The following is a 26,021-nucleotide window of genomic DNA, read 5'->3' as shown; positions in this document are numbered from 1 at the left end:
GCTAAAATTATAAGTGAAAGGCTGTGTATAGAAAGAAAGTTGCACTTTGCTTCAAGGTTGTAATGTTTTTTCTTTCTGTTTTTGTTTTTAAGGAATAACTGTGGTCTAGTCCACAGTCACACATTCTCAGAATCCCTCTAGGATATGTAGTAAATCCAAATCTAGTGCAAGTCTGTTTAATAGACTGTTCTTTTCCTGTAACAAGAGCCTACCTCTTAAGGAATTTTTTTTCTTGAAATGGCTTTTGTTTGCCATTGCTTACAAATGTGTAAAGCAGACACAGAACATAAACTGAGTGAGATGAGTTTTCACTGAATTACTAAAACCATGAAAAGTAGGTAATAGCTGAATGTCTATATTGTGCTTTGGCTTATTAGACTTGAACATTACTGACCTTACAGTTCAAGCAAACTGCTTTTTCAAAGTCCCTTTAATGGGAAGTAACTTGAAAATTGAATACTATTTTGTTCCATGTATTTGGGACAAAATAATTGTAGAGAGAATTGATAATACATGTAAAACAGATTTCACATTTCAGGTGTCTTTATTGTTGTGTTTGAATGTATAAGCATGCCACAGAAGAAAAAAGGGGGGTAAAAACCTCTCTGATAAACTAAGGAGCAGTTGTTTCTGTCACTCAGGTAACTGGGGCTCAATAAGCTGCCCAGTAGTTCTTTGATGGCAGCAAGAGCCCATGTTCCTCATTTAGAGAGAAATGGTCTTTTGCTGGGGAAAGAATTTGTCTGTTTTAATAATGAAGCTTTGAAATAATTAGATGTAAAAATAATAAAATGAATAATAATAAAGAATAATAAAATTAGATGGAAAAAATGAGATGTAAAAGCAATGTAGGCAGGGTTGTATACAGAATGTTGCAAATCCCAGAACAATTTTTCCAGGATACTTCAGCGAAGACCTGGGCTTATTTAAGTAAAGAAAATACACTAGTTTCTTTTGGTAAGAGGAAAAGTTGGCTTCAAGCCACTCTGGGATTAACGTGATGTTTGAACAGTTATGTATTATTCAGGCTTAGTTTTATATGGTGAAATGTACCAAAACAATAGTGAAACCAAAGAACTATGATTTGCCATTTCTTTTTTTATTACTGAATTTTCTTTTTAGACTTGTAGATACAGTATTGTATTCTTCACTCTTATGTTATGATGAAAGATTACATTTAACATTCTTTTGTCTTGATTTATCTTTTTCTGTCTTTTCTCATTTATGTGTAGTTATTGTGTACAGTAGACTGGGATGTGCAGAAATAAAATAATTGTAACCAAAGAGGTTATTGTGCTTGCCCTTTTGCAAGTTTCGTTGAACAAGATGATGTGTTCTCTTTGCATGTTTGGAATGACAAGAAGCTATGTAAGCCATTTTACAAAAACAAGGCAATTCGTAAAGGCTGTCATTCAATAAATGAACTACAAGTACATATTGCCATATTTCTTTTCACTTTTTCTGGAGGGGATAAAAGTGTTTAATTGTCTCTCTGCTGAACAAAGGTTTAGCTTCAGTCTTTGGCTCTGTGTTTGACTGCTTAAGGGCATTGCCTTCTGGAGATTTGTCAGGACTGTTTTCTGCTGATGGCTGGGACAAGCAACATTCATAAGAGGGTGCATGTATGTTAGAAATTGGAAGCTATTTCTTTTACCTATAGTTTTTTTTAATCTATTCCTGTAATTTTAATACATACAACCTGTTTTTCATCCTTTTAATGGGACCCTGTTACAACCATGAGGGGTTAAGTTGTTAATGTACCACCAATTGAGACAAAACTGTATAATTGAACAAAATTAAACTTCCTGTAAGCCAGGGTTTTGTGTCATTATAAGAAGCAGACATGCAGAGCTTTGTGGACTAAAATATTTCCTTATTAGCTGTCAGAATCCTATCTTTTAATTAGGCATTATGTAGAGTGTGGTGTATTTTGTAACTGACAGACTTGTGTACTTCAAGCAAATTAATTGCTTAATTTGCGTTGTTTCATAAAAGTTTAAAATACTTTATAGTGGGTTTCCTCATACCTCTTAAAGCTGAGTCCTAAAGGTTGATGTGCTGATTTGCTTTGACTCATGTTTACACTAAAGTTTTTTTAGGGAATATCTCTCTTCAATACTTCACCTTAAATTTCATGTGTCCTTCTCATAAACTGTAAGTAAGCCTTTGGTAGCCCAGTTAGTTTTGCTTAGTAATTAATTTTCTGAATAATAAACACTTGCTTATTTTAGGAAATTCTTGCTCACTTCTCACTTTTTTGCAAAGAATACAGTGTTCAGTTATGCTGGTTGCTTTGGAGTGTAAAAAAGATACAGTAAATTCTATTTGTTTTTTTGCAGAAAGTGTTACATTAGTCCTTCTTTACTTTTAGGCATCCACCTTTGGCATCCTGGCAAGATCAAATGCATAAATATACTGTTAGGGACTTCAGCAGCAATAAGAAACAACTGAGTCTTGGAGGGATATGGGTTGAGGAAGAAGACTGAATTTCTCATTCTTGCACATTGGCTCATGGTTTTTATGCCCTGAATATGACAGTGAGAAACAACACAGATTTATAAACTGTAGCTTTAAGATGATGGTGTGAGAAAAGAGATGAGCACTTTGCCCAAGCTTTTTCTGAAAATTGATGTTCAGCAAGTATCAGTTATTGCTGATAACTGTATTAAGAGTTACTTAACTATGTTCTGCAGTTCTAGTAGTTACAGAATTAGTTTCCAAATGATCATTGATGTGTTGGAAGATCACAGAATCAATTAGGCTGGAATAGACCTCAGAGAGCATTGAGTACAACCTCTGACTGAAGACCACCATGTCAGAATGTCACTCAGTGCTGTGGCCAGTCTTTTCTTAAACATCTCCACGGATGGTGACCCCACCACCTCCCTGGCCAGTCCATGCCAATGTCTAAGCACCCTTCTTGTGAAGAAATTCCCCCGATGTCCAACCTAAACCTCCCCTGGTGGAGAACTTAATCTTAAGATCATGTTATATATCATAAGAAACAAGACATGTCTTCTAAAAGACAGGAAATTACTTCAAGAATCTTGTGCTAAAGAAACTTTTCTTTGCATAGGGAGATACTCAAAAAGTTTGGATTTCCATTTAGGCTGCATGTGTATTCTTCTGCTTAATCTCATGTCACTTAATTTAGTTCTACGAGACCCTGACACACGGGCATGTTGAACACTGAAATGAGATTGCATTAATGTGCATAAACCACAGATTTATTCTGGAGATTTTTTTTTTCTTGTTTTGGATTTATGGTTTGGAATGGTGATACTTGATTTCTGCTAAGCTTTTACTATTTGGTGGAAGGATTTGGTATTTTTTATTAAGATCCTAGGATAGGACTTCTTGTAAAGATACATCTCTCAAGTATTAGGTATTTGGAGGTTTTTTTCAATCTGTTAAACTGCATATTAATGCTACTTTCTGAGAAATGTAGGACATACCATCCACATGCTTTGGAGAAACATACTATTTTTTAGCTATTCCATCATGTGTCTGTTTTTTGATTTGCATGTTGGACTCTGGCCCAGTGAAGCAATACAAGATGTAAATATCCGTATATATAACTGTACTTGAAGTGTATATACTACTGTAGTGTATATACTACTGTAAACTGAAGGAGGTTTAGTTTTCTATTTCTTAGTTGCCAGTCATTTCAGAAGAAACATTTAAACTTTGTATGGCTTGGAAGAAGTAGGGCTAGTTTGGCTGGTGTAGTAGGTTAGTGTGTTAGTTTTTAGGCTTTGTTTTAAATGTTGTTTTTGTTTTTAAATCAGGAGCCAATGAAGTCGAGAGCACCACAGCTACATTTGGAATACAGATTCTACAAGCAGCTAGGATCTGGAGGTAAAAAGCAGTATAATGCATTTTACTGTGATGTAATCCAGGGTCAATTTTTGGCTGAAGTTTTCTGTTTTAGAGGTATAAGTCTATTTAATAAAGTGTTCCTTACAACTTAAAGCAGAACAAAAGCTGAAACAGTTAGTGGATTAATGTATAAATTCCATTATTCTAACAATTTTTTCTACTCAATAAAGTGTATCTATGAAGTCTTCACTATTTAATAAATCCTTCCTATCACAGCATTTGTTTGCATACAGGAATACCTTAAACTAAGACTATTCCAAGTACAACTCTGAAAAAATGCTACAGATCTCCAAACTGCTAATCTACTACTCACATATTTTGAATTATAGTTGATGTGATACTTAAATTCCTCGAGATTCAGTTTTACTTTACTTCACTTTTATTGATGCAGTCTATATATGGCTGCTTACTAGTTTTAAACCTCTTACACCTCTAGGAGAAGTTTAAATACAGTTTAATATTTGAATTTCTCATTTCACTCCCCTTGGTGCTTTTATACACAGAAGTACTCTTATGGTGGTGGCCTGAATGATCCAATTGTCACCTTTTGTTATTATAGGTGAGCAATACATAAAACTTCTCAAATATTTTTGTGCCTTTCACAAAACTGCATATAATCAGTTAGGAAGATGTGAAGTTTCTTACCCTAATAAAGTGAGTACAGATATTCTCTAAATCAGCTATAATTTAGGACATCTTTTTGACATCTTTTCCTTGAAATTATTCCTAGAGTAGGTCATGTAATTAACTATTTTTCCCATTTTTTTTTACTAATGTAGAAGTTTATTTTATGAGTGGACAGTAGTTTTCTATATATGTGTTCAGGGGCTTTTTTTAGCAGAGGCAGCCTGGAATTTGTAACAGTAATTTTGATTGTGCTTAAACTAGAATAAAATCCTACTTATTGTCTCTGAAAAGAAATACACAGTGTCCATTGTTGCATCCTGGAGTTTGGATTTAGATTAATGTTTTTAATTTATGTTAAAATAAGTCAAGTTCTGTAATCCCGCGTTTCCCCCGTGTTGTTTCCCCCCCGCGGTTTCTGGCCCCACGCTGCCTGCTGCCAGATCTTACCCCTCCGCCGCTCCTGTAACCACCCTGCCGTCCGGCCCTGGGAAACCCTGTGCTGGCCACCCCAAGCCACACGATCCCGCTCAGCCCAAGGCTCGGTGCCCGCCCCTGCGGCGTTCTCTGGTTGGTCGCTGTTGCTGGTGTCACCGCCACGGCAGCCGCCCCTGTTGGCCGGCAGGCCGTGGATCCTCTCACCCCACCCCTCCATAAAACCCTATCCCGCCGGCATCCAGGCGCCATTTTCCTCCCATGCGAGTGCCAGGAGCGGTCGCGTCTTTCCATCGACCCGTGCCACGTGACCAATAAACCGTTCCTGCCAAGCATGGAGTAAATGGACAAATTCCTTACCTCTTTACCGGATTCCCAGCGCACGGTAACAGAGGCTGGCCAGCCCACGTGCCCGAGACACGGATCCGTGTCCGGGAACCCGCAGCAGCAAACCCTGGCAGCACACACCACAGCCGGGCTCTCAAGAGCTCCGTGCAGCCAGGGAGAGCGAAAACCCACGCCGCAATTGGCGCCCGAACAGGGACCGAGGCCAGCGCTGAGCTGATCGCGCGGACGGAGGTTCACCGCGGAGCTCCAGGAACAGCGCCGGGAGCCGCCGCCGCCAGCCTGGGACCACGTGCCGCCGCCAAGGGGGGAGCGCCGCCGCCAAGCCAGAGCAGGCAGCGGTCCGCGTCGGATCACAACTCCATGCCGGACGGAAACCGAGAGCAGGGGCTCTCCAAAGTACGTCAGTGAAGTCTCCATCGCCCACGGGGGACCAGACAGTGTGCCCTGTGTGGGACAGGAAGTGCAAACTTTCGCAGCCAAGAGGGCAGAAGAAAGGACACTTCTCGGGACTCCCGGACCCTGGTGGCAGCTTTCCTTTGCAGACGCTTCAGTCTGGTAAGTATTAGTCGTGGAAATGTGTCCAGCTAATACAGGGAGGGCTGGCCGTGTTCCCGAGGTTGGGACGTGCGGCGCGCAGCACGAATGGCAGCCGCTGGAGTCGCCTGCGTTTTTTTGCTTTTTTTTCTTTTTTACTGCCCCAGGGGTGAGGTGGTTTGGGTGGAAGAAGCATGGGGACCGTGCTATCTGCCCAACAAAAGGAATTTTATTCCCAAGTTAAGGAAATCCTTGCGGTGAAGGGCCCCTACCCAAAAAATTTAGTGAAGAAATTTGTCCAGTGGCTGTTCCTTGCTTTCCCCCATCTGTCTACTGAGGACGCGCGCAAAACAGAATTTTGGGAGCAAGTGGGAAAAAGGCTAGCAGAGGGGATCGGTAGGGATCCCTCCATAGATGACTGCTTCCCTAAATTCCATTTGTTGATCTCAGATGTGCTAAAATCAGACCCCTCGCGAAACTCGGTTGGGGAAAGGAAAGAACCATCCAGAAAATCTGTTACTCCCCCTGAATCTGTTTCCCCATCCCCTTCTCCTACCCCTTCTTCCCCTAACCCGGGTGGGTGAGGGGGGGCACCCCGTCGATCTGAGACGCAGGGCAGCTCCACAAACGTGGACCGTGCTCCTGGCTCCCCCAAGCCACCCCGGCGTCCCCGCCTTAGCGAGATCGTTCGATTCGCTGAGGCCACGACCCTAAACCCCTTTTCCAATCCCTTTTTCCCAGTTGAAAATCCCAGTTTCGTTGCTACCCCGTGCAGTTCTGTTTCTTTAAACCCCTTTCTTTGTCCCCCTGAGGAGGCCGAGGCCACGTGGTCGATCTCTTTGTCTTCCCAAGATGGAGGGCGGCCACATGGCAAGGCTTCCCCTTCCCACAATCCCTTTCTGTTCTTTGTTACTATGACCCCACCCCCTCCTGCTTCCCGGTGGGCGCGGGAACTGCCCACTCAAGGCACCACCCCTCCCCGTCCCTCCTTGGGTAGGCGTAGGCGTTCCCTCCTTGCATGTTCTACCTGCCGCGTCAGCAGCCCCGCCCTCTCCCACCCGGGAGGGCTCAGTAGCCTCCTTCCCACCTTCCGAAGAGGAGGATTCTCCCCGCCCTGTCCGTCCTCTCCCTCGCGCTCCGCCCCCGCGTCCTCCCGCTCCTCAGAGACCTGGGGTGGGGGGAGGAGGGGGGGTGCAACGGAGCCCGGTCCATGAAGTCGAGCAGTCGATCCACACTCCAGTCCCCTACACAAGGGGAGGGGGAAACCCTGCGTGGACACCCCTCTCCTACGATTCACTCAAAGAGGTCTGCAAGACATTGCAAAAATTTGGCAGAAAGAGTCCTTTTTTTAAAGGGACTCTAAAAGCCACTTTAACATCTAAAACTGTAGTGCCAGCTGACCTTAAGCGTCTATTCAACTGCCTGCTTCTCCCTTCTGAATACGACCTATGGGAGAGGAGGTGGAAAAGGCTAGCGGCAGACCTGCTTCCCGAAATCCACGAGGGGCCTTATGGCCTAGATTTTCGTGGAAGAGCAAATCACCCTAGACCATCTTGTGGGCGAGGGAGAATGGAGTGAGGGGCAACTGCAAGCTCGGGGAATTCCCACAGCAGTGTTGGACATGTCCAGGAATGCAGCAGAGCGTGCGTTCCTGGGCATGCCTGCCAGGGATCCGGGGATACCCTACACGGCAGTCAAGCAAGCCGTGGGGGAGCCTATGTTAGATTTTGTAGATCGGGTCTGGGCAGCCGTGGAGAGACGCATAGAAGTACCTGAACGCCGGGAAGGAATGATCCTAGAAGTGGTGCACATGAATGCCAACGCCATGTGCAAAAGAGTCATCATGTCAATGCCGGCCTCACCACCGCCAACCCTCAGCCAGATCATCGAGGAATGCACACTGAAGGCACACCTGATGGAAGAGGAGGAGGCCCCAAAGAAAAAGGACAAGCAAGTTGCCTCGGCCGCTGCTCCTTCGAGGAACCCAGCACTGAAGTGACTTCCATCCACACGCCGGTGTTACCATTGCCATCAGGAGGGACACTTCCAGGCTCAATGCCCACTTCTAGGGACTACGCTACCCAGAGTTGCAGGAGGGGGGAGGGGGAATGGGAACCCCGCAGTCCAAAAAAACTGACCCATGAATGCGCACTTGCCGCGTGTTCAGACAAAAATGAGGCAAGTCGCGGTGCTGCAAGAGGAGCCGCAATGCACCATCTAGTACCATCAGTAAGCGGCTGCCTCTCAACTAGTGACAACCGGGAGCCTTATCGACTCCGACTCACTAACTGTGTTCATTTCCGTTCCCAGGACTGGCAGTTTTTCATAGCAGATGCAGAGCTTCTATCGCACATCTGCCGCTGTGAGACCAGGAAAAAGGAAGATCTCTTAAATTGCAGGTACCTCGTTGTAGGGGACACAAAGAGCACTCCACTGGAGATAGAAGTCCCTCCAGTAATCTCCACCCTCAATCCGAGGCTCTTCTATCTCGCAGCACGCTGTGTCCACCCCCCACTCTTCCTGCCTAAGGGCCAGGTAATTGCACAAGCAATTCCCATTCCTCGTGCTCTGTGCAATGACCTGGAGCTCTCTGTGTTTTATGCTGGGAAGTTGGGAGAGGAAAAACCCCTCGTATGGTGCAAACTCAAATGCGAGGGGCGATCTGTACACCTACAGGGGATGTTGGACAAAGGGGCAGACATGACAGTCATCCCACCACACAAGTGGCCGTCACACTGGGAGCTGCAAAGCGTGGCCACACCAGTCTTAGGACTAGGCGGGCCACAGCCAGCAAGACAATCCAAAAACATTGTCCAAATTCAGGGTCCGAATGGGCTGCTGGCCTCAGTGCGTCCGTTCGTGATCGACTGCAAATTTACATTATGGGGGAGGGATCCCATGTCGCAGTGGGGAGCCAAATTAGAATTTCCGGTTCCCCAGCATTTTTTGTGCGGCCACTGAAGAGCGCCCCACACAGAAAGTAACATGGCTCACAGATAAGCCCATCTGGGTGGAGCAGTGGCCGCTGAGTAAGCAAAAGCTGCAGGCGCTCACCAAGTTAGTTAACGAGGAGTTAGAAAAAGGACACCTTGTAGAAACAAACAGCCCCTGGAACTCTCCTGTGTTTGCAATAAAAAAAACGGGGAGAGACAAGTGGCGACTCCTCCACGATTTGAGAAAAATTAATGAGGCAGTGCAAAATATGGGTTCCCTCCAACCGGGTATGCCATCTCCATCTATGCTACCCCAGAATTACAATTTGGCTGTAATTGACATTAAAGATTGTTTCTTCCAAATCCCACTCCATCCGGATGATGCTCCCCGTTTCGCATTCTCTGTGCCTTCCATCAACAGAGAAGCCCCAGTGAAGCGCTACCACTGGACGGTACTACCACAGGGTTTTAAATGTTCCCCTACTATATGCCAGTGGTATGTCGCTAGGGTTCTATCCCCAATGCGTGCCAAGTGGACATCCTGTATTTTCTATCATTACATGGATGATGTGCTGATTTGTGCCCCTGACAGCGAGATCCTGCAAGTAGCACTGGAGGACACTGTTAGGGCCTTGTCGATGGCCGGATTTGAGTTACAGAAAGAAAAGGTAGAGTTGCTGCCACCCTGGAAGTATCTGGGCTTGGAAATTAACAACCGGACGATCAGACCCCAACAGATACAGATAAATGATAACCCCAAGACGCTGAATGATCTCCAGCGCCTGTGTGGGTCATGAAATTGGATCAGGCCATGGCTAGGACTCACCACGGGGGAATTATCCCCCCCTCTTTGATTTGTTAGCAGAAAGGGAGGGGGATGAAGGTTTAGGTTCCCCGAGAGTCCTGACCTGAGAGGCCAGAGCAGTGCTCGAGAAGGTCCAGAAAGCCATCACGAGCAGGCAGGCCCACCGTTGCCAACCAGGGCTGCCTTTCCGATTCATCGTCTTGGGTGAGTTGCTCCATTTGTATGGTGTGATATTTCAGTGGGACAAGGGTCAACGGAACCCCCTCTTAATAATAGAGTGGGTGTTCCTTGGCCACAGGCAGTCCAAGAATATCACCAGGCCACAGGAGCTGATGGCGCAGCTCATAATACGGGCCAGGGCTCGTCTGCAAGTACTAGCTGGCCGTGACTTTACATGTATCCATCTCCCCATCAAAACATCCATGGGGAGGATGACCAAAGAGGCTTTTGAACACTTGCTAAGGCAGAATGAGAGCTTACAGTTCGCTCTAGACAGCTTCTCAGGCCAAATTAAGATTGGACATCCTGGCCATTATTTTTTCAATACTGAATTCAAATTGTTACCCAAAGAATTACAGAGCAAAAAACCCCTCCGAGCACTAACAGTATTCATGGACGGGTCAGGGAAGTCCCACAAGTCAGTGGTGACTTGGAGGGACCCAGAGACTCAGGTGTGGGAATCAGTTATTAAGGTAGTAGAAGGTTCCCCACAGGTGGCTGAGTTGGATGCTGTAGTGAGAGCGTTTGAGAGGTTTGAACAACTGTTTAATTTGGTAACAGATTCGGCATACGTAGCTGGAGCAGTGTCTAGAGCTGAACATGCAGTTGTAAAAGAGGTGCCAAATCAGGTCATCTTTGGGTTGCTCTCAAAATTAGTACACCTGGTTTCTAACCGTGAGCATCCCTTTTATGTGGTACATGTGAGATCACACACGGATCTCCCAGGCTTTATTGTCGAGGGAAACCGCAGAGCAGACGCCTTGGCAGCCCCTGTATACTTAGGAGGCCAGCCGAGCATAGTCGAGCAGGCCAAGCTGAGCCATTGGCAGTTCCATCAGAATGCCCCGGGGCTGGTACGCCAGTTTAATCTGCGGCGTGACCAAGCCAGGGAAATTGTGGCCTCATGCCCCAACTGTCAGGAGGCAGCTTTACCAACACTGGGAGCAGGTGTGAATCCCAGAGGTCTCCGCAGTTGTGAGGTGTGGCAAATGGATGTCACCAAGGTCCCTGAGTTCGGTAAACTCAAGAATGTCCATGTAACTGTGGACACCTTCTCGGGGGCAGTTTTTGCTTCAGCACACATAGGGGAAAGGGCCACAGACATCAGGAAACATCTTGTCCAGGCCTTTGCCACCTTAGGGGTCCCAACCACGATTAAAACAGACAATGGTCCAGCCTATACTTCCAAGGTGTTCCGCAGCTTCCTGCAAGATTGGGGGGTTCAGCATAAGACCGGGATTCCCCACTCCCCCACCGGCCAGGCCATAATAGAGAGAACCCACCAGACTCTAAAGCAAGTCCTCAAAAAGTAGCGAAAGGATGTGCGAGTGCTGTCACCGCACGAGAGGCTCTGTAAAGCATTGTTTAGCATCAATTTCCTGAACTGTTCCTTTGACAGACCAGAACCGCCAGCCCTGAGACATTTCAAACAACATCAGGAGCTCCAGCCAGAGGAGCAGCCTCCAGTGTTAGTGAGGGATCCGGACTCTAAAGAAATCCAGGGTCCATTTCCACTTTTGACTTGGGGACGGGGATACGCCTGCGTGTCTACGCCTTCAGGAGTCAGGTTGATCCCCAGGAGGCATGTTAAACCCTACACAGCAGAGCAGTCAGTGAGTCAGAGTGATACGGTGCCAGTAGATGGAACCTGTGATCCCACCAACCTAGGGGTTGCATCCAATCGCAGACGCCACAAGGAAGGAAAAGATTCTACCTCTCCCTAACCAATGCTTCCCTTACAACTACCTCAGCCCAGTTATACCCCCAGTTCCTATGTTTGTAATAAAGTTGTCCCAGTTTCCCTATCCCTAAACACCCTGAAAAGAACCAGCACCAGTACCATCTCCAGGCCCTCTCCACCTGCGTAGCAGTCACCGCAGTTGCAGCAGCAGCAGAAGCTAGTAGAAGAGGCCACCGCTTGAGAGACTGAATCAACACCACTGCTTTCTGTTTATATTTTATTAAGCGGGGAGATGTTGCATCCCGGAGTTTGGGTTTAGATTAGGGTTTTTAATTTACGTTAAAATAAGTTCTGTAATCCCGCGTTCCCCCGTGTTGTTCCCACCCACGGTTTCTGGCCCCACGCTGCCCGCTGCCGGATTCTTACCCCTGTGCTGCTCCTGTAACCACCCTGCCGTCCGGCCCCGGGAAACCCCGTGCTGGCCACCCCAAGCCACACGATCCCGCTCAGCCCAAGGCTCGGTGCCCGCCCCTGCGGGGTTCTCTGGTTGGTCGCTGTTGCTGGTGTCACCGCCACGGCAGCCGCCCCTATTGGGCGGCAGGCTGTGGATCCTCTCGCCCCCCCCCTCCATAAAGCCCTATCCCGCCGGCATCCAGGCGCCATTTTCTCCCATGCCAGTGCCGGGAGCGGTCGCGTCTTTCCATCGAACCGCGCCACGTGACCAATAAACCGTTCCTGCCAAGCATGGAGTAAATGGACAAATTCCTTCCTCTTTGCCGGGTCCCTAGTGCACGGTAACAGAGGCTGGCCAGCCCACGTGCCCGAGACACGGATCTGTGTCCGGGAACCTGCGGCAGCAAACCCCGGCTGCACGTGGAAGCTACGCCACAGCTGGGCTCCCAAGAGCCGCGTGCAGCCGGGGAAAGCAAAAACCCACGCCGCAGTTACCCAAAAAATTACAGAGCAAAAAACCCCTCCGAGCACTAACAGTATTCATGGACGGGTCAGGGAAGTCCCACAAGTCAGTGGTGACTTGGAGGGACCCAGAGACTCAGGTGTGGGAATCAGTTATTAAGGTAGTAGAAGGTTCCCCACAGGTGGCTGAGTTGGATGCTGTAGTGAGAGCGTTTGAGAGGTTTGAACAACTGTTTAATTTGGTAACAGATTCGGCATACGTAGCTGGAGCAGTGTCTAGAGCTGAACATGCAGTTGTAAAAGAGGTGCCAAATCAGGTCATCTTTGGGTTGCTCTCAAAATTAGTACACCTGGTTTCTAACCGTGAGCATCCCTTTTATGTGGTACATGTGAGATCACACACGGATCTCCCAGGCTTTATTGTCGAGGGAAACCGCAGAGCAGACGCCTTGGCAGCCCCTGTATACTTAGGAGGCCAGCCGAGCATAGTCGAGCAGGCCAAGCTGAGCCATTGGCAGTTCCATCAGAATGCCCCGGGGCTGGTACGCCAGTTTAATCTGCGGCGTGACCAAGCCAGGGAAATTGTGGCCTCATGCCCCAACTGTCAGGAGGCAGCTTTACCAACACTGGGAGCAGGTGTGAATCCCAGAGGTCTCCGCAGTTGTGAGGTGTGGCAAATGGATGTCACCAAGGTCCCTGAGTTCGGTAAACTCAAGAATGTCCATGTAACTGTGGACACCTTCTCGGGGGCAGTTTTTGCTTCAGCACACATAGGGGAAAGGGCCACAGACATCAGGAAACATCTTGTCCAGGCCTTTGCCACCTTAGGGGTCCCAACCACGATTAAAACAGACAATGGTCCAGCCTATACTTCCAAGGTGTTCCGCAGCTTCCTGCAAGATTGGGGGGTTCAGCATAAGACCGGGATTCCCCACTCCCCCACCGGCCAGGCCATAATAGAGAGAACCCACCAGACTCTAAAGCAAGTCCTCAAAAAGTAGCGAAAGGATGTGCGAGTGCTGTCACCGCACGAGAGGCTCTGTAAAGCATTGTTTAGCATCAATTTCCTGAACTGTTCCTTTGACAGACCAGAACCGCCAGCCCTGAGACATTTCAAACAACATCAGGAGCTCCAGCCAGAGGAGCAGCCTCCAGTGTTAGTGAGGGATCCGGACTCTAAAGAAATCCAGGGTCCATTTCCACTTTTGACTTGGGGACGGGGATACGCCTGCGTGTCTACGCCTTCAGGAGTCAGGTTGATCCCCAGGAGGCATGTTAAACCCTACACAGCAGAGCAGTCAGTGAGTCAGAGTGATACGGTGCCAGTAGATGGAACCTGTGATCCCACCAACCTAGGGGTTGCATCCAATCGCAGACGCCACAAGGAAGGAAAAGATTCTACCTCTCCCTAACCAATGCTTCCCTTACAACTACCTCAGCCCAGTTATACCCCCAGTTCCTATGTTTGTAATAAAGTTGTCCCAGTTTCCCTATCCCTAAACACCCTGAAAAGAACCAGCACCAGTACCATCTCCAGGCCCTCTCCACCTGCGTAGCAGCCACTGCAGTTGCAGCAGCAGCAGAAGCTAGTAGAAGAGGCCACCGCTTGAGAGACTGAATCAACACCACTGCTTTCTTTTTATATTTTATTAAGTGGGGAGATGTTGCATCCTGGAGTTTGGAGTTAGATTTGTGTTTTTAATTTATGTTAAAATAAGTCAAGTTCTGTAATCCCGCGTTTCCCTCGTGTTGTTTCCCCCCCGTGGTTTCTGGCCCCACGCTGCCCGCTGCCGGATCTTACCCCTGTGCTGCTCCTGTAACCACCCTGCCGTCTGGCCCCGGGAAACCCCGTGCTGGCCACCCCAAGCCACACGATCCCGCTCAGCCCAAGGCTCGGTGCCCGCGCCTGCGGGGTGCTCTGGTTGGTCGCTGTTGCTGGAGTCACCGCCACGGCAGCCGCCTCTGTTGGCCGGCAGGCCGTGGATCCTCTTGCCCCACCCCTCCATAAAACCCTATCCCACCGGCATCCAGGCGCCATTTTCTCCCATGCGAGTGCCGGGAGCGGTCGCGTCTTTCCATCGAACCGCGCCACGTGACCAATAAACCGTTCCTGCCAAGCATGGAGTAAATGGACAAATTCCTTCCTCTTTGCCGGGTCCCTAGTGCACGGTAACAGAGGCTGGCCAGCCCACGTGCCCGAGACACGGATCTGTGTCCGGGAACCTGCGGCAGCAAACCCCGGCTGCACGTGGAAGCTACGCCACAGCCGGGCTCTCAAGAGCTGCGTGCAGCCGGGGAGAGCGAAAACCCACGCCACAGTCCATACCACTTTGATTTTCTTACCTTGAATGTGTGTGTGTTATGATGAATTTTAATACTTTTTAATTACTATTTTCACCTTTTTCCTTAAAATTTGGGATCATATCCTCATTGCTGCACTGACTGGATAGTATTTCTCAGGTATCTCAGGTAGCTTTCTAAATTTCATGCTACTAATTTAAAGACTTCATTTGGTGAAACAAAGTTTCTAATATGTTCAATTAATATAGACTTTTTTTTTTTCTGCTGTACTATGAATGCTTTGCAACCAGGAATTTTTAGAGATTACTTTTGGCAAAACACAACATTGTCAATTTCTCTTCCTAGATGGAAAATAAAGTTGTAGATACGTAGTCAAAATCTCGAGTCTATATGGTTGCTGTTTGGAGAAAGTCATCAGAGTATGGTGTATGGATGTTTTTTTTGTCAGTAGTTATAAACTGTCAGCACGAGCATTGTGAAATAGCTGATGAGTAGAAAGATGAGGTCTTAAGTGTTTAACTAATGGGGCATGACAACCCACAAGTTAGGTACATTACCTATCTGTGAATATAGAGGTGTAACTATCTAAAATTGCAAGGGAGCTGTGTAGTGGAGGTAAGAATAAAGCTGTAATTTTTAGTTCAGACTGCAGAAATCAGGCAATTCTTCTCAGAGATAGGAACCCTTATATAGGAGTATTTATTGGGAAAATGTCTTAGTGAGTGTAACTGTGTTTACCTTTTTATTTAGTGAATAAGACGGGAAACTCTGTTTAGTTAAGAGCATAATCAACTCAAACTTATCCTGCTTTACTTCAGATATAATTCAATCTTCGTAACCCTACTTGCTGGTTGCAACAACTTTTTCTCTGATGCCTTGTTGATCTACTGAGAGTCACCTCTGATTCTTTGCATGAAGATGAGGTTACCTTTAGGGTGAAAATACAAAGATAGAGCTGGTGACTTACTAAGCATCATCAATATTTATGGAAAACTTTGTTACAGACCTCCTTTGTTTTTGCAATAACCTACTTTTATTCAAAAGTGAAAGCCTCTCCCAGCACAGAACCTTTAAAACTCCATTGTGAGCCTTTCTCAGGCACTCTACTTGAGGCTTATTTTAATGGGTTTTGTGGCAAAGGCTCATTATGAAGAAAGTAATTTTCTTTTTCCTATCTACATAAAAGTTAAAAAAGATTGCTGATTCCTTATCTTCTGGCAGCAGTCACTTTTTCTATGTTTTTAGGAGTTGGGCCCTCCAAGCAAAAGAAGTGACATGTCCTATGATTTTCAGAAAAAATGTTGCATTATTATGTAGCTTCTGTTCTCATGTCATCTGTGACAATTAGTTTTAGTTTACTGATTTCTCATGACATGTGTGTTTACTGTCAAACATAGATTTAAGTAATTTTATCTCATTAACAGTTGAAAACACAGTGTTGGAAAATTGATCTAGCAAGTGATAAATTCAGGAAGCAAGTATCTAAACCTCCTATGTAAAACAGGAGATAGTGAAAAAAAACTTACGCCAGGTCTGTCCATATAGACAGTGTTGCTTTATGGGCAGTGGTTGTTCTTTGATCAGAAAGAGAATAGATTGAAGTGAGTGGTCTTCAGTATGCAAGTTACAGAAGAGTCTGTTGTATGAGATATAAAAATAGCTGCCATTGCTGGAAGAAATTTGAAATATAGTAATTGTGAAGATAGAAGGTTTCTCTGATACACAGTTACACACTGTACTAGAAGTTACAATTGTCTGAAGCTTTTGATCTTTTAAGCTTCTAAAAATCCACATTTGCAGGCTTTTTTACAACGAAGTAGTCTTTTCCTTAGCTGTTTCTGTTTATTTGCACAAACTTGTAGTAATTTGTCTGATAGCTTTGTAACTTTGTGGACTGAGTAGTTTGCATTTAATTGTACTAAATTGCATTTCTCCTTGTTCTCCTCACGTTTGCATATATACTTGTGTATTAATAGCAAGTGACTACTAAACTATGGTTTCAGAAGCAATTGGTGAAAAGGGAATTGTACTTCCAGTCTTGTAAGCAGAGCCATTATTTTCTATAAAAACCCCATGATTTTCACAAATAAGAAATATAGATTCCACAGTTTATGCTGCAAATTGACTTACGCTTAATATGAAATAACCTGAAGCATAAGGGATAAAATTCCTTTAGGCCCTGTGAAATCCTAATTGACTTGGAGGTAGCAGGAGGAGGAGGGAGAGACATTAACATGTGAATGAATACTTTTAGAAGAAAATTAGGTTATTTTCTGGCAATATTGTCCTGAAAGCAAGTAAAGAAAAATGTTATTGTGATTACAGATTATTTTACCTTCAAACCCTTTTTAACAGAGCATCTTTGTACTTCCTCTGATCTTGTAGGCATCCTCAATGAAAAGAGTAGCATTTTGAAATTGTATGTTTTCTTGCTATTTCCTTATCTGCAGCCACTGTTTGTCTATTAAGTTTATTTATTTATTTTTTTTTATAATATCCCTTTTTCTTGCTTTTCTAATGACCATGTAGTTCGGGGGTTTTCTAAAATATTTATTTGTATTATTAATCTCCATGCTAAGTCACGCTGTTTTATGTCTTGAATGTCATGAAGATGGAAGACATTCTTGACTGAAAAAAAGATCAGAGGATTCTTTTGCAGTTCTGCTCACTGAGAGAACAAGGAGAAAATAAGCATGAAATATGATAGATGTGCTGTTTATATACACAGGACTTTGGAACTAAGAGTATTAATTCTTTGTATTTAATAAAAAATGGTTTTGTCTTGCATGAATAAGAATTAACGTTTCAAAACTGTATTCCTTTGGAGAGGATCTGCTCATAAAGAAGGCCTAACTGTAACTTTACTCTTAAATATGGTCTTTGAAATGCCTATGAATGTGCAGTAAAGTGTAGGTGTTAGGAAAAAAATGTGAAGAATCTTTCTTAAAGAGGAAATACTTTCAGTGCTTTTGGGCTTTTTGAAGTTTTTTTAATTTTTTAGGGAAATGGACCACAAACTTATTAAAAACAACTTTTAAATAGTTTAAAGGTGTGGCTTATTTTAGTCTCATAATTATTTAGCTTTCATTTATATACATTTCATTTTATATACAAATAGAGATTTTTATGAAAAATGCTTTCTTTTTTCTGTGATAATTTTGTCATTCAGTAACTACTAGGGTGTTTTCCTCATGGAATTTGAGAGCATTAGTCAATATGCAGAAGTTTCTAGTCAATTGAATGAGGAACATATGGATGAAATTTAGAATATCTTTGCTTCTAATAAATTTTGTTTAATGTATATTGTCTTAATATGCAAGTATGAGATATAAGAAAACTATACTATCCTAAGTGAAGTACTTCAAATAAAATTATTGCTGAATTCTGACCTAAAATTGCACTAAGGCTTTTGGAATTAATAGAAAACAGTTTTTTATTGATTTTTGAGTTCATCTTTTATGCTATCAGCCTTTCTTTGCATGATTAGAAGATAAGGTATAGGTGTATTTCATGCAGTATGCTGTGGTTTAACTGACAGAATGGTATTTACAGATTCTGTTTCCTTTTGCAGAAATGAGTCTGTAAATCAAAGAAGTTATGTCTTGAAGAGCATAAAAATGATTCAGCTTTCATTGTCTGATTTTTCTAACCTCTCTTAATAAATGGGTCGTTATCATAATGTCTGTTAGTTTTTGCAAGTGAATGAGAATTCTTTTGTACTTGCTTACCTGACAAGTGGAGCAACTTCTGCTGCTTAAAGTGAATTAGTAGAACTCTTGTTTGTAGTGCTGGTGTTAGAATAGGTTTAGAACAGTTCTTGTTTATAACAGCAAGGGATATCTATTATTAGATTTTATTTTTTTCATTTGAGATAATTTTTGAGGTTGCAGATCTCAAAACACATCACAGATCTGTTCAGCAGTGGATTAATCTACTGGTGAAACTGCTGTATTAATATTTCAGACAAGGTAGATGCTCAGTCTTGTAAATCAGGTTTTATTTTTCTTAACTTTTGTACATATGTTCTTTTAGGTGAAATCTAGTTAACTCTTCCACTTGAAAAACTGGAAGCCAGACACTTTTCTTACAGGGTCACTACTATTGACTAGTCAATGTATAGGGTATATTTGTCTACAGTGGGAAAAGGTGTTGTAGTTACGAAGGTCTTGTCCATTGTGAAGTGATTGCTAAGTATTGCATTCTGTACCTGAACCGTTGTGATTTGGTGCCAGCATTCATGTGATGTGTTCTGTATTGGTATCTAAAAATACAGTTTCGGTTTTGAGGTTGTGCAAACCTGCCTTTGACACAACATAATCACGGTACTTGGACAGCTGTAATTACACAGTTACTATTGGACTAATGTTTCAGGAAGATTTCAGTGTGGGCATAAAGTGTTTTTGGGAGATACAAAAATATTCCCGTACAGTAAGTGGAGTCTGCTCACCATTTTCTAGTCAAGTTCAGTAGAATATATATTGTAGCATTTAGAGCATGTCTGGATTTGCCAGATTGATAATTACATTTTGGTTTGGGAATGTAGCAAAGTGAGTTTGAAATACTTTGAATTTCTGATTTTGAGGGGGGGGCAGAGTACCCTGAGGCAAGAACACTTCTTTGTTGTGAGGTACCTTATATACAGTTTAATGTGGACTAGTAGATTAGAATTGATGTTTATGGTTTTCTTTTTTGTGTTAGAAATGTGTTTGATGGGCTGAAGGCCAAGAATAATGTTCAGTACTTCAGTGTATAGTGTTTTTTCCTCTAGGTAAAGACAAAAATATTTAAGGTGAGAAAATGTGTTACTTCATTTAATTTCAGTTCAGGCCAGCTTTAGCTGGTGTGTGAAATCTGAGTGTTCAGTGACAGCTATTTCTTATTTTCGTACAACTGTATTCAGGGTATGGAATCTGTGAAGCAGATTTTTCCTGTGAAAGACAAGCTATCTTTTGTATTTAAGATAGTTACAGGTGACTTTCACTGTCACTGTGAACCACTGGGAGAAGGCAGTGGGATCTCAGATTGCTAGTGGTACCATCTCTAGTTCATCCCCTGGGCCATAGCCACCTTGCCTTCCACTTTAGCCTCTGGGAGAAAAGGCAGCCCAGCATGATTTCATCGTGATGTATCAGCATCTGTGTTTTGCTATAACTCTTCCCAAGACAAAAACTTCAGTATAATCATTTCATAATTTCTTTCTCAGTTGGTAGACTGTAACATATTTTACTAGATTAATACTCTGTCATACCAAGAGGAAATGTCTCAATGGCAAGTCTCCTTGAGTGTAGTGCTAGAAACAAAGCACTACAGCTAGATTATTGTGTGAAGTGATTATTTATGATTACAATAAAATGTATCTCTAATTCTGTTTTAGTAATGAAAACAACTAAAGAAGTTTTTTTTTTCCTTTGAAATAGATCTAATTATTACAGTTTCTTCTTTTTGCAAACATATTTTATGTTTGTAAGTAACTTATATTTGTAAGTAAGAGATGTAGTCTAAGTGTTGTGGTGATACAATATCTCAGTCTACATTTAGAGTTTTAGAGTTTGTGGCTGATCACTATTTCAGTAGCATTAAGGTGCTGTGTTTCCAGAAGCTGTGTGACCTTCTGTGTATGCTGCTTTGGCTCAAGTCAGAACACACTACCCTGAGCTTTATATTCTCTTCCTTTGAGAGGATTCAAACCACATTCCATAGACTAACTAGGGAATACTTGTGTTTGTGGCAGTTTGTTGATTTGTATCCTTGACCAGAGTACCAGTATGAATGTGCTGTGAAAGACAGCTGTTACTGCAAATCTTCCAAATAGTTTAAAGTATTTGGCTTGTGTCCAATGAATTGCCACATAAGACTGCAAATACAAGGCAGTGTAGTATAAGAAGCTGAATACACAACACCATGATCTGGAAGAGCAGTCTTGTGTATTTTATTGGCATTTATGTGTCTAATTTAACAGCAGTAGGATATAATGCAGATACCATTAGTCTGTTAGGCTCTAAAAGGAAATTGGTATTACAAGAAACTGAAAAGCACTGTAAAGCTACTTACTAGCTTAATAGCTTTATGGATTGTATAGAGACATTTTGCCATGATACAGCTCAAAATTAAGTCAGTGATAGATGAGGTGAAATGCAAGTGGTATTGCCATTGACCTGTGGGTTACATATTCCTTTGGCTGTTTCTACTGCCTGTTTATCAAGTTAATTTTTTTTTCCTGATTGAGGACACACACATAAAATAATTGAAGCTATGACTTAATATCTGTGTCAAGGCAAATAAATGGAACTATTTCCTTAAGAAACAAATGTGTTTGTGCTAGTCATGCATATTGCTGTAGATAACTGAAAAACATGCAGTCTCATGCTTAAATCAGGTTTAGTGATGAAGTTCTTGAAAAAGACAACCAAGGTGGATAATGGTCTCAAAGCAGAAATAGCTTATTTTTTTTGTTTTAAGGAGGTTTGGCAGATACAGTTTAATCTACTAGTCATGTTTCTTTATTCTAATATTTTTTATCCTTTCATCATTGTAGAGGAAGTCAGGTCTGTCAGCTTTAAAAACTTTCTGGACATCATGTATGTAAACATGGTAGACTAAAGTATTTGAGTGAAAATTAAAGAGTATAATCCATAAATTCACATAACTGTTTTAGGGGGCTCTCCTTGCCCCCCTGCCTTTCCCACCCCCCCCCCCCCCCTTTCTCATTGGATAGTGAGGTACTTTTGGAGCATTTGGGCATGATTTTGGAGACCAGAGGTGTACAGCAGTAATGTTTTAGGTGGCTAATGAAAGTTAACTTCTATAGAAGAAACTGGAATTCAAGCGTTGTTCAAATAGTTAATTTCCAAGTCAAGACTTTGATTTTTGTCAAGAGTAAAATAGGATTAAAATCATACTGGCTTAACATGGATTTGCAATTTTATGACAAGGAAGTCATCTAAGTATTGTAGATTGCTTTAGTCAATTGAGCCCATTCAAATGAAAGTGTTTTACTTGTCAACAATTATAAATATCTAGAGATAGGGAAATATGACTTGTACCTAAAAAAAGGATTCTATTTTCAGAGTTTTAAACCTAGAAAGGACAGATACTTAAATGTTAAATAAGTGGGAGTATATGAATCTACTTTTTTGGCTATGAGTAAGTTTCCTTTTTAATGGAAGATGATGAAGTTATATATGACTTCTAGTGACATTTCTGTGACAAACATTAAATTCTGCTTATAACTGGGGAGGGGTACTACTTTTAAAAAAGGATTTTTAAGAATGGGAGAAGATCTGTCAAGGTACTAGAAAGGATTGAATGGTAACTAAATTAATTGTTAATCAAGATACCAAAGACCAGTGGCTTCTTTAAATTCACAGCAAGACAACTGGGATGCATCTTAAAAGCTCAGCATATTTTCTTTTGTTCTTCAGTGGTTTGAGCTAGAGTAATTCAAAATGGAAATAAAATACATCCTCTTAATTGGTAGTGGAATGTCTTGTCAACAAAATTGGGGTTTCTTAAATTTATAAAAATCAGAGTTTCTTTGTTTTTATCTTAATTAATATCTCTTAAAGGTTTCTATAAGAGAGCTTACATTATCTCTCTCTAGTGGGAGAAAAAGCGTCATATACTTTTTTTTTAGTAGCATGTTACTTTCTGACTTCTGGAGATTTAGAGACATGGAGAAAGAATGTAAGTAGCAGAATGAAACCCGCCTATTGCTTTTAAGCAAAAGTACTCAGAGTGCTTTGATTAAGAACCAAAGTCCCTAACTTCTAGTACTTTGAACTGTTAATATCAAATTATTTTGTCAACATGGGTAATTTTAGACAGGATGCTCCAGATGCACTGCAGGAGTTATTACATGTTAAACACAGTTTTGGGACGTTTTAGAATTCTCATCGAATCAGAAGATCAAGTGTTTTATGTATCTATCTGGATGATAATTTTCAGGATGATAATTTTAAATTGAAGAACACTGTCCCATACCTTATTCTGATACCAGATGTAATACGGTCAGTGCTTTTTCATTAGTAGCAATAAGCTACTCCTGTGAAGCCTTTCTGAAGTGGGGAAGATTATGCATTTTAGGTATATTAGTATAGAGATGCGTGTGATGATAGATACTGAAAACCAAATTGTAGCTCGAGTCTTCCAAAAACTGAACAGTTAAGCTGGATTTTTAGGGCTTCTTCTGTAAATATTCTGACTTGTAGGAAAAGAGATTAATGAAAAAGTCTTAAAAACAGTGCTTTGATTTGATGTTAATTTTTGCTAAAACAGCATTTTTTACTTTTTTTTTTTAAACCAAAGCTGTAGAGAATACAATTACAAATTTGTGTCCTCAATGTAAGTGTCTCTGTAGTAAGGTATGAAAAATCAAAGGTTTTATGTACTTCAGAAGACACTTGGAATTAGGGTTACATTTGACCTACAGAGAATGAAGGTGAAATCCAGTGTTTCATTAAGTTGTTCCGAAAATAGGTTTGGTACTTCTGTGTAGTGCAGTATTGAAACATTGGACACTGTACAAAAAGCTCACATGAAAAGAATACATTTTCAGAGTATTAAATATTTGAAATAAGTGAAACAGAGAGAACAAAAAAAACAAAGATCTGGAATAACTAGCTTCCCTAAGTAAACAAAATTTGTTCTGCTGAATGAGGAAGATGTCCTGTGCATGTGAAAAAGTACAAGATGAGTAGAAGCAATCAAGTTATTTTTAATTAAATAGATACACAATGCATATTTTACAAAAAGGTGGAAGTAAAATTGGATCATAAGGCTTTAACTATTTATATTTTCAAACTTCTGGATTGCCTGTCTTCCTAAGGCAGATGTTCATTTAAAACTTTAAATTCCAGACTTAATGTGTCATTACACTCTTGGGTTCATTAATCTCTTTTTGATTTTTTGAAATGATTTCTATAGATAATAAGGTGGTTTCCTATTCCTAAAGGTAGGAATAGCCTTAATTTAAAAAAGTTTAACTTAAGGGTATTTTTTTGTACAAAAGCTTATTTAAGCCTTTCTTCACAGCATTTCAAAACCCTGTTTCAATTTATGGTTACAAAACTTAATAGAGCGGTTCTAATTTTAATTTTTTATAAGTATCTTTCACAAGTCAAGTATGTAATAGTACCATTTTCATTAAAATTTTTGTGACTATCTTGAGTATTCCTGTTGTCTTTTACCTGTACTTTTTATGAGGTTTATTTATGTTTTTATGTGAAAAATGTATTTTTAACTTACGATCCACTTGAAATTGGGTAGGAATTGTATTGCTATGTACCTTAATCTTATTTAACCCCTTATCATTACTTCGTATTTTCATTTTACAGATGGAATACCTCAGGTTTATTATTTTGGCCCATGTGGCAAATATAATGCTATGGTGCTAGAACTACTTGGTCCTAGTCTGGAAGATTTATTTGACTTGTGTGGTAGGACATTTTCTCTTAAAACCGTTCTTATGATAGCCATACAGTTGGTAAGTAGAATAGATGTTAATTTGAGTGTTGACTAGAATAATTAAATCAGTCTTCAATGGATTAAATGCTTACTTCACTTATGAGATTTGCACTTCTCATGTTTTAAATTGGTGTTGGTGGTATTTAAAATGCTTGTGATAGAGTTTAAGCAGGAATGCTCTTACATTACTTTCATTTACTTTGTTTAAGTTTTTCAAGTCAGTTCATGAATGTAAAATTACCTGTGTCTTCTGAGTTCTCATCACAATCTAAAATAATGAATTTTAGTTTGACATACTCTTTAGAAAAAGAAAACCTTAAAGAAACAAAAGTAATTTTAGCCCACACAAGCAGTTGTATTATGAGACTCCTAAATAGAATAAGTACTTTTTTACTGGGCATTCTTACAAGAAAGCAAACAAATGAAAAAATTCCCCAAATCCTTCCAGAAATTACAGCAAAAATTGAAGAATTATTCTCTTTCAATGAAGAATTATTCTCTTTTTTGGAGATTTCCTTATTTGGTTCTAATATGAAGGTGGGTGGAAGTAGAAAGAAGGATGCTTAAGCCTGTGCCTGTTTACCAGATTTCCACTTCCCTAAATAGTGATATTTTTACCTGTAATGGTTAAAAATAGCTGTTTAAAACATGATTGTATAATGGACCTCCAACTACAGACATACAGACATATTGAACTTATTTACAGCCAAAATGACCAAATTCTTTTTTTAAAATGCTCAAGTTCTCACAAGTCCAAATATCAGCTTTATTTACTACTTCCTGTTCTTTTCTGAATATGGAAATTTTGACAGAAAGCAGTCCAGCTAGAATGGACTTTATATGCATAGTGATGAACTTTCAGTGCTTCTCTCATTTATATCTTTAACATGTAATAGATCTACATCAAACTTTGCTGCTTACTGCTTGGTGATGTAATTTCTGATTTTACTTTTAATGTACAGAAAACATTACAGAAAGCATATTTGTACCAGCTTTTTTGAGAGACAAACACTTCTTTTGTGTGCAAGATTCATGACTAATGTCCAGTGGGAAAGTTTCCAATACACCAGTTGGTGTATCTGCTGTGGAAAAGTGTACAATTTTCATTGACTTTAACTGGGAGATACTTTGTTAAGAACAATATTGCTTTGGTCTTAAGATATTAGGAGGGGTGATTTCTGCTATGTGTAAAGCCAATATAAGATATTTAGCTTCTGACACATTTTAATGTGGCAACCTGATGCTTAAGCTAATACAAGCTTCCTTGTCTATTTTTTTTTTTTTTTGTTTTGTTTTATTGAAGATTTCTCGTATGGAATATGTCCATTCAAAGAACTTGATATACAGAGATGTAAAACCTGAGAACTTCTTAATAGGACGACCTGGAAACAAAACCCAGCAAATTATTCACATTATAGACTTCGGTTTGGCAAAGGAGTACATAGATCCAGAAACAAAGAAGCACATACCATATCGAGAACACAAGAGCCTTACAGGAACAGCTAGATACATGAGTATAAATACACATTTAGGAAAAGGTACGTGTGCTTTTTAGATACAGAAACAGCTGTGATATGTCATAAACCATCTTGTTTTCAAGTTACAGTTTTTCCTCAGTCTAAAGTCATTAAGAACTGCAAATTTTGCATATTGTGCAAAATATAGTTTGCCCTTATGGAAATACTGTTTATGGGAATAATCTTTTTTGAATCTCTAATCATCATGATCATGTCTTGGGAATTGTCCTCCTTGCTAGCTTTCCTTAAAAGAAAGATAAGGTGTATCTTCTTGTAGCATAATATCTTCACATTTTAAGTATACCATGGCAGGGTGAGGTGTCCAGGAAATAGAGATGTATATTAAATACAGAAAAGTCAATAGGTTG

The 26,021-nt window shown here is 41.5% G+C and overlaps 1 protein-coding gene across 6 annotated transcripts in view; it reads left to right on the top strand.

Moving 5' to 3' along the window:
• CSNK1G3 (casein kinase 1 gamma 3) overlaps positions 1–26,021 on the top strand; it is a 77,985-nt gene that overhangs the window by 28,667 nt on the left and 23,297 nt on the right. For all 6 annotated transcript variants that reach the window (XM_053931616.1, XM_053931615.1, XM_053931614.1 and 3 more), the window contains exons 5-7: positions 3,789–3,858; positions 24,007–24,155; positions 25,440–25,674. In XM_053931616.1, the coding sequence (XP_053787591.1) occupies positions 3,789–3,858; positions 24,007–24,155; positions 25,440–25,674 (454 nt within the window). The remainder of the gene's footprint in view (positions 1–3,788; positions 3,859–24,006; positions 24,156–25,439; positions 25,675–26,021) is intronic.

Source organism: Vidua chalybeata, chromosome Z (assembly GCF_026979565.1).
Source record: "Vidua chalybeata isolate OUT-0048 chromosome Z, bVidCha1 merged haplotype, whole genome shotgun sequence".
Classification (NCBI taxonomy): Eukaryota; Metazoa; Chordata; class Aves; order Passeriformes; family Viduidae; genus Vidua; species Vidua chalybeata.
The sequence above is the reverse complement of the archived record's forward strand: the minus strand, read 5'-3'. Positions and strand labels throughout refer to the sequence as shown.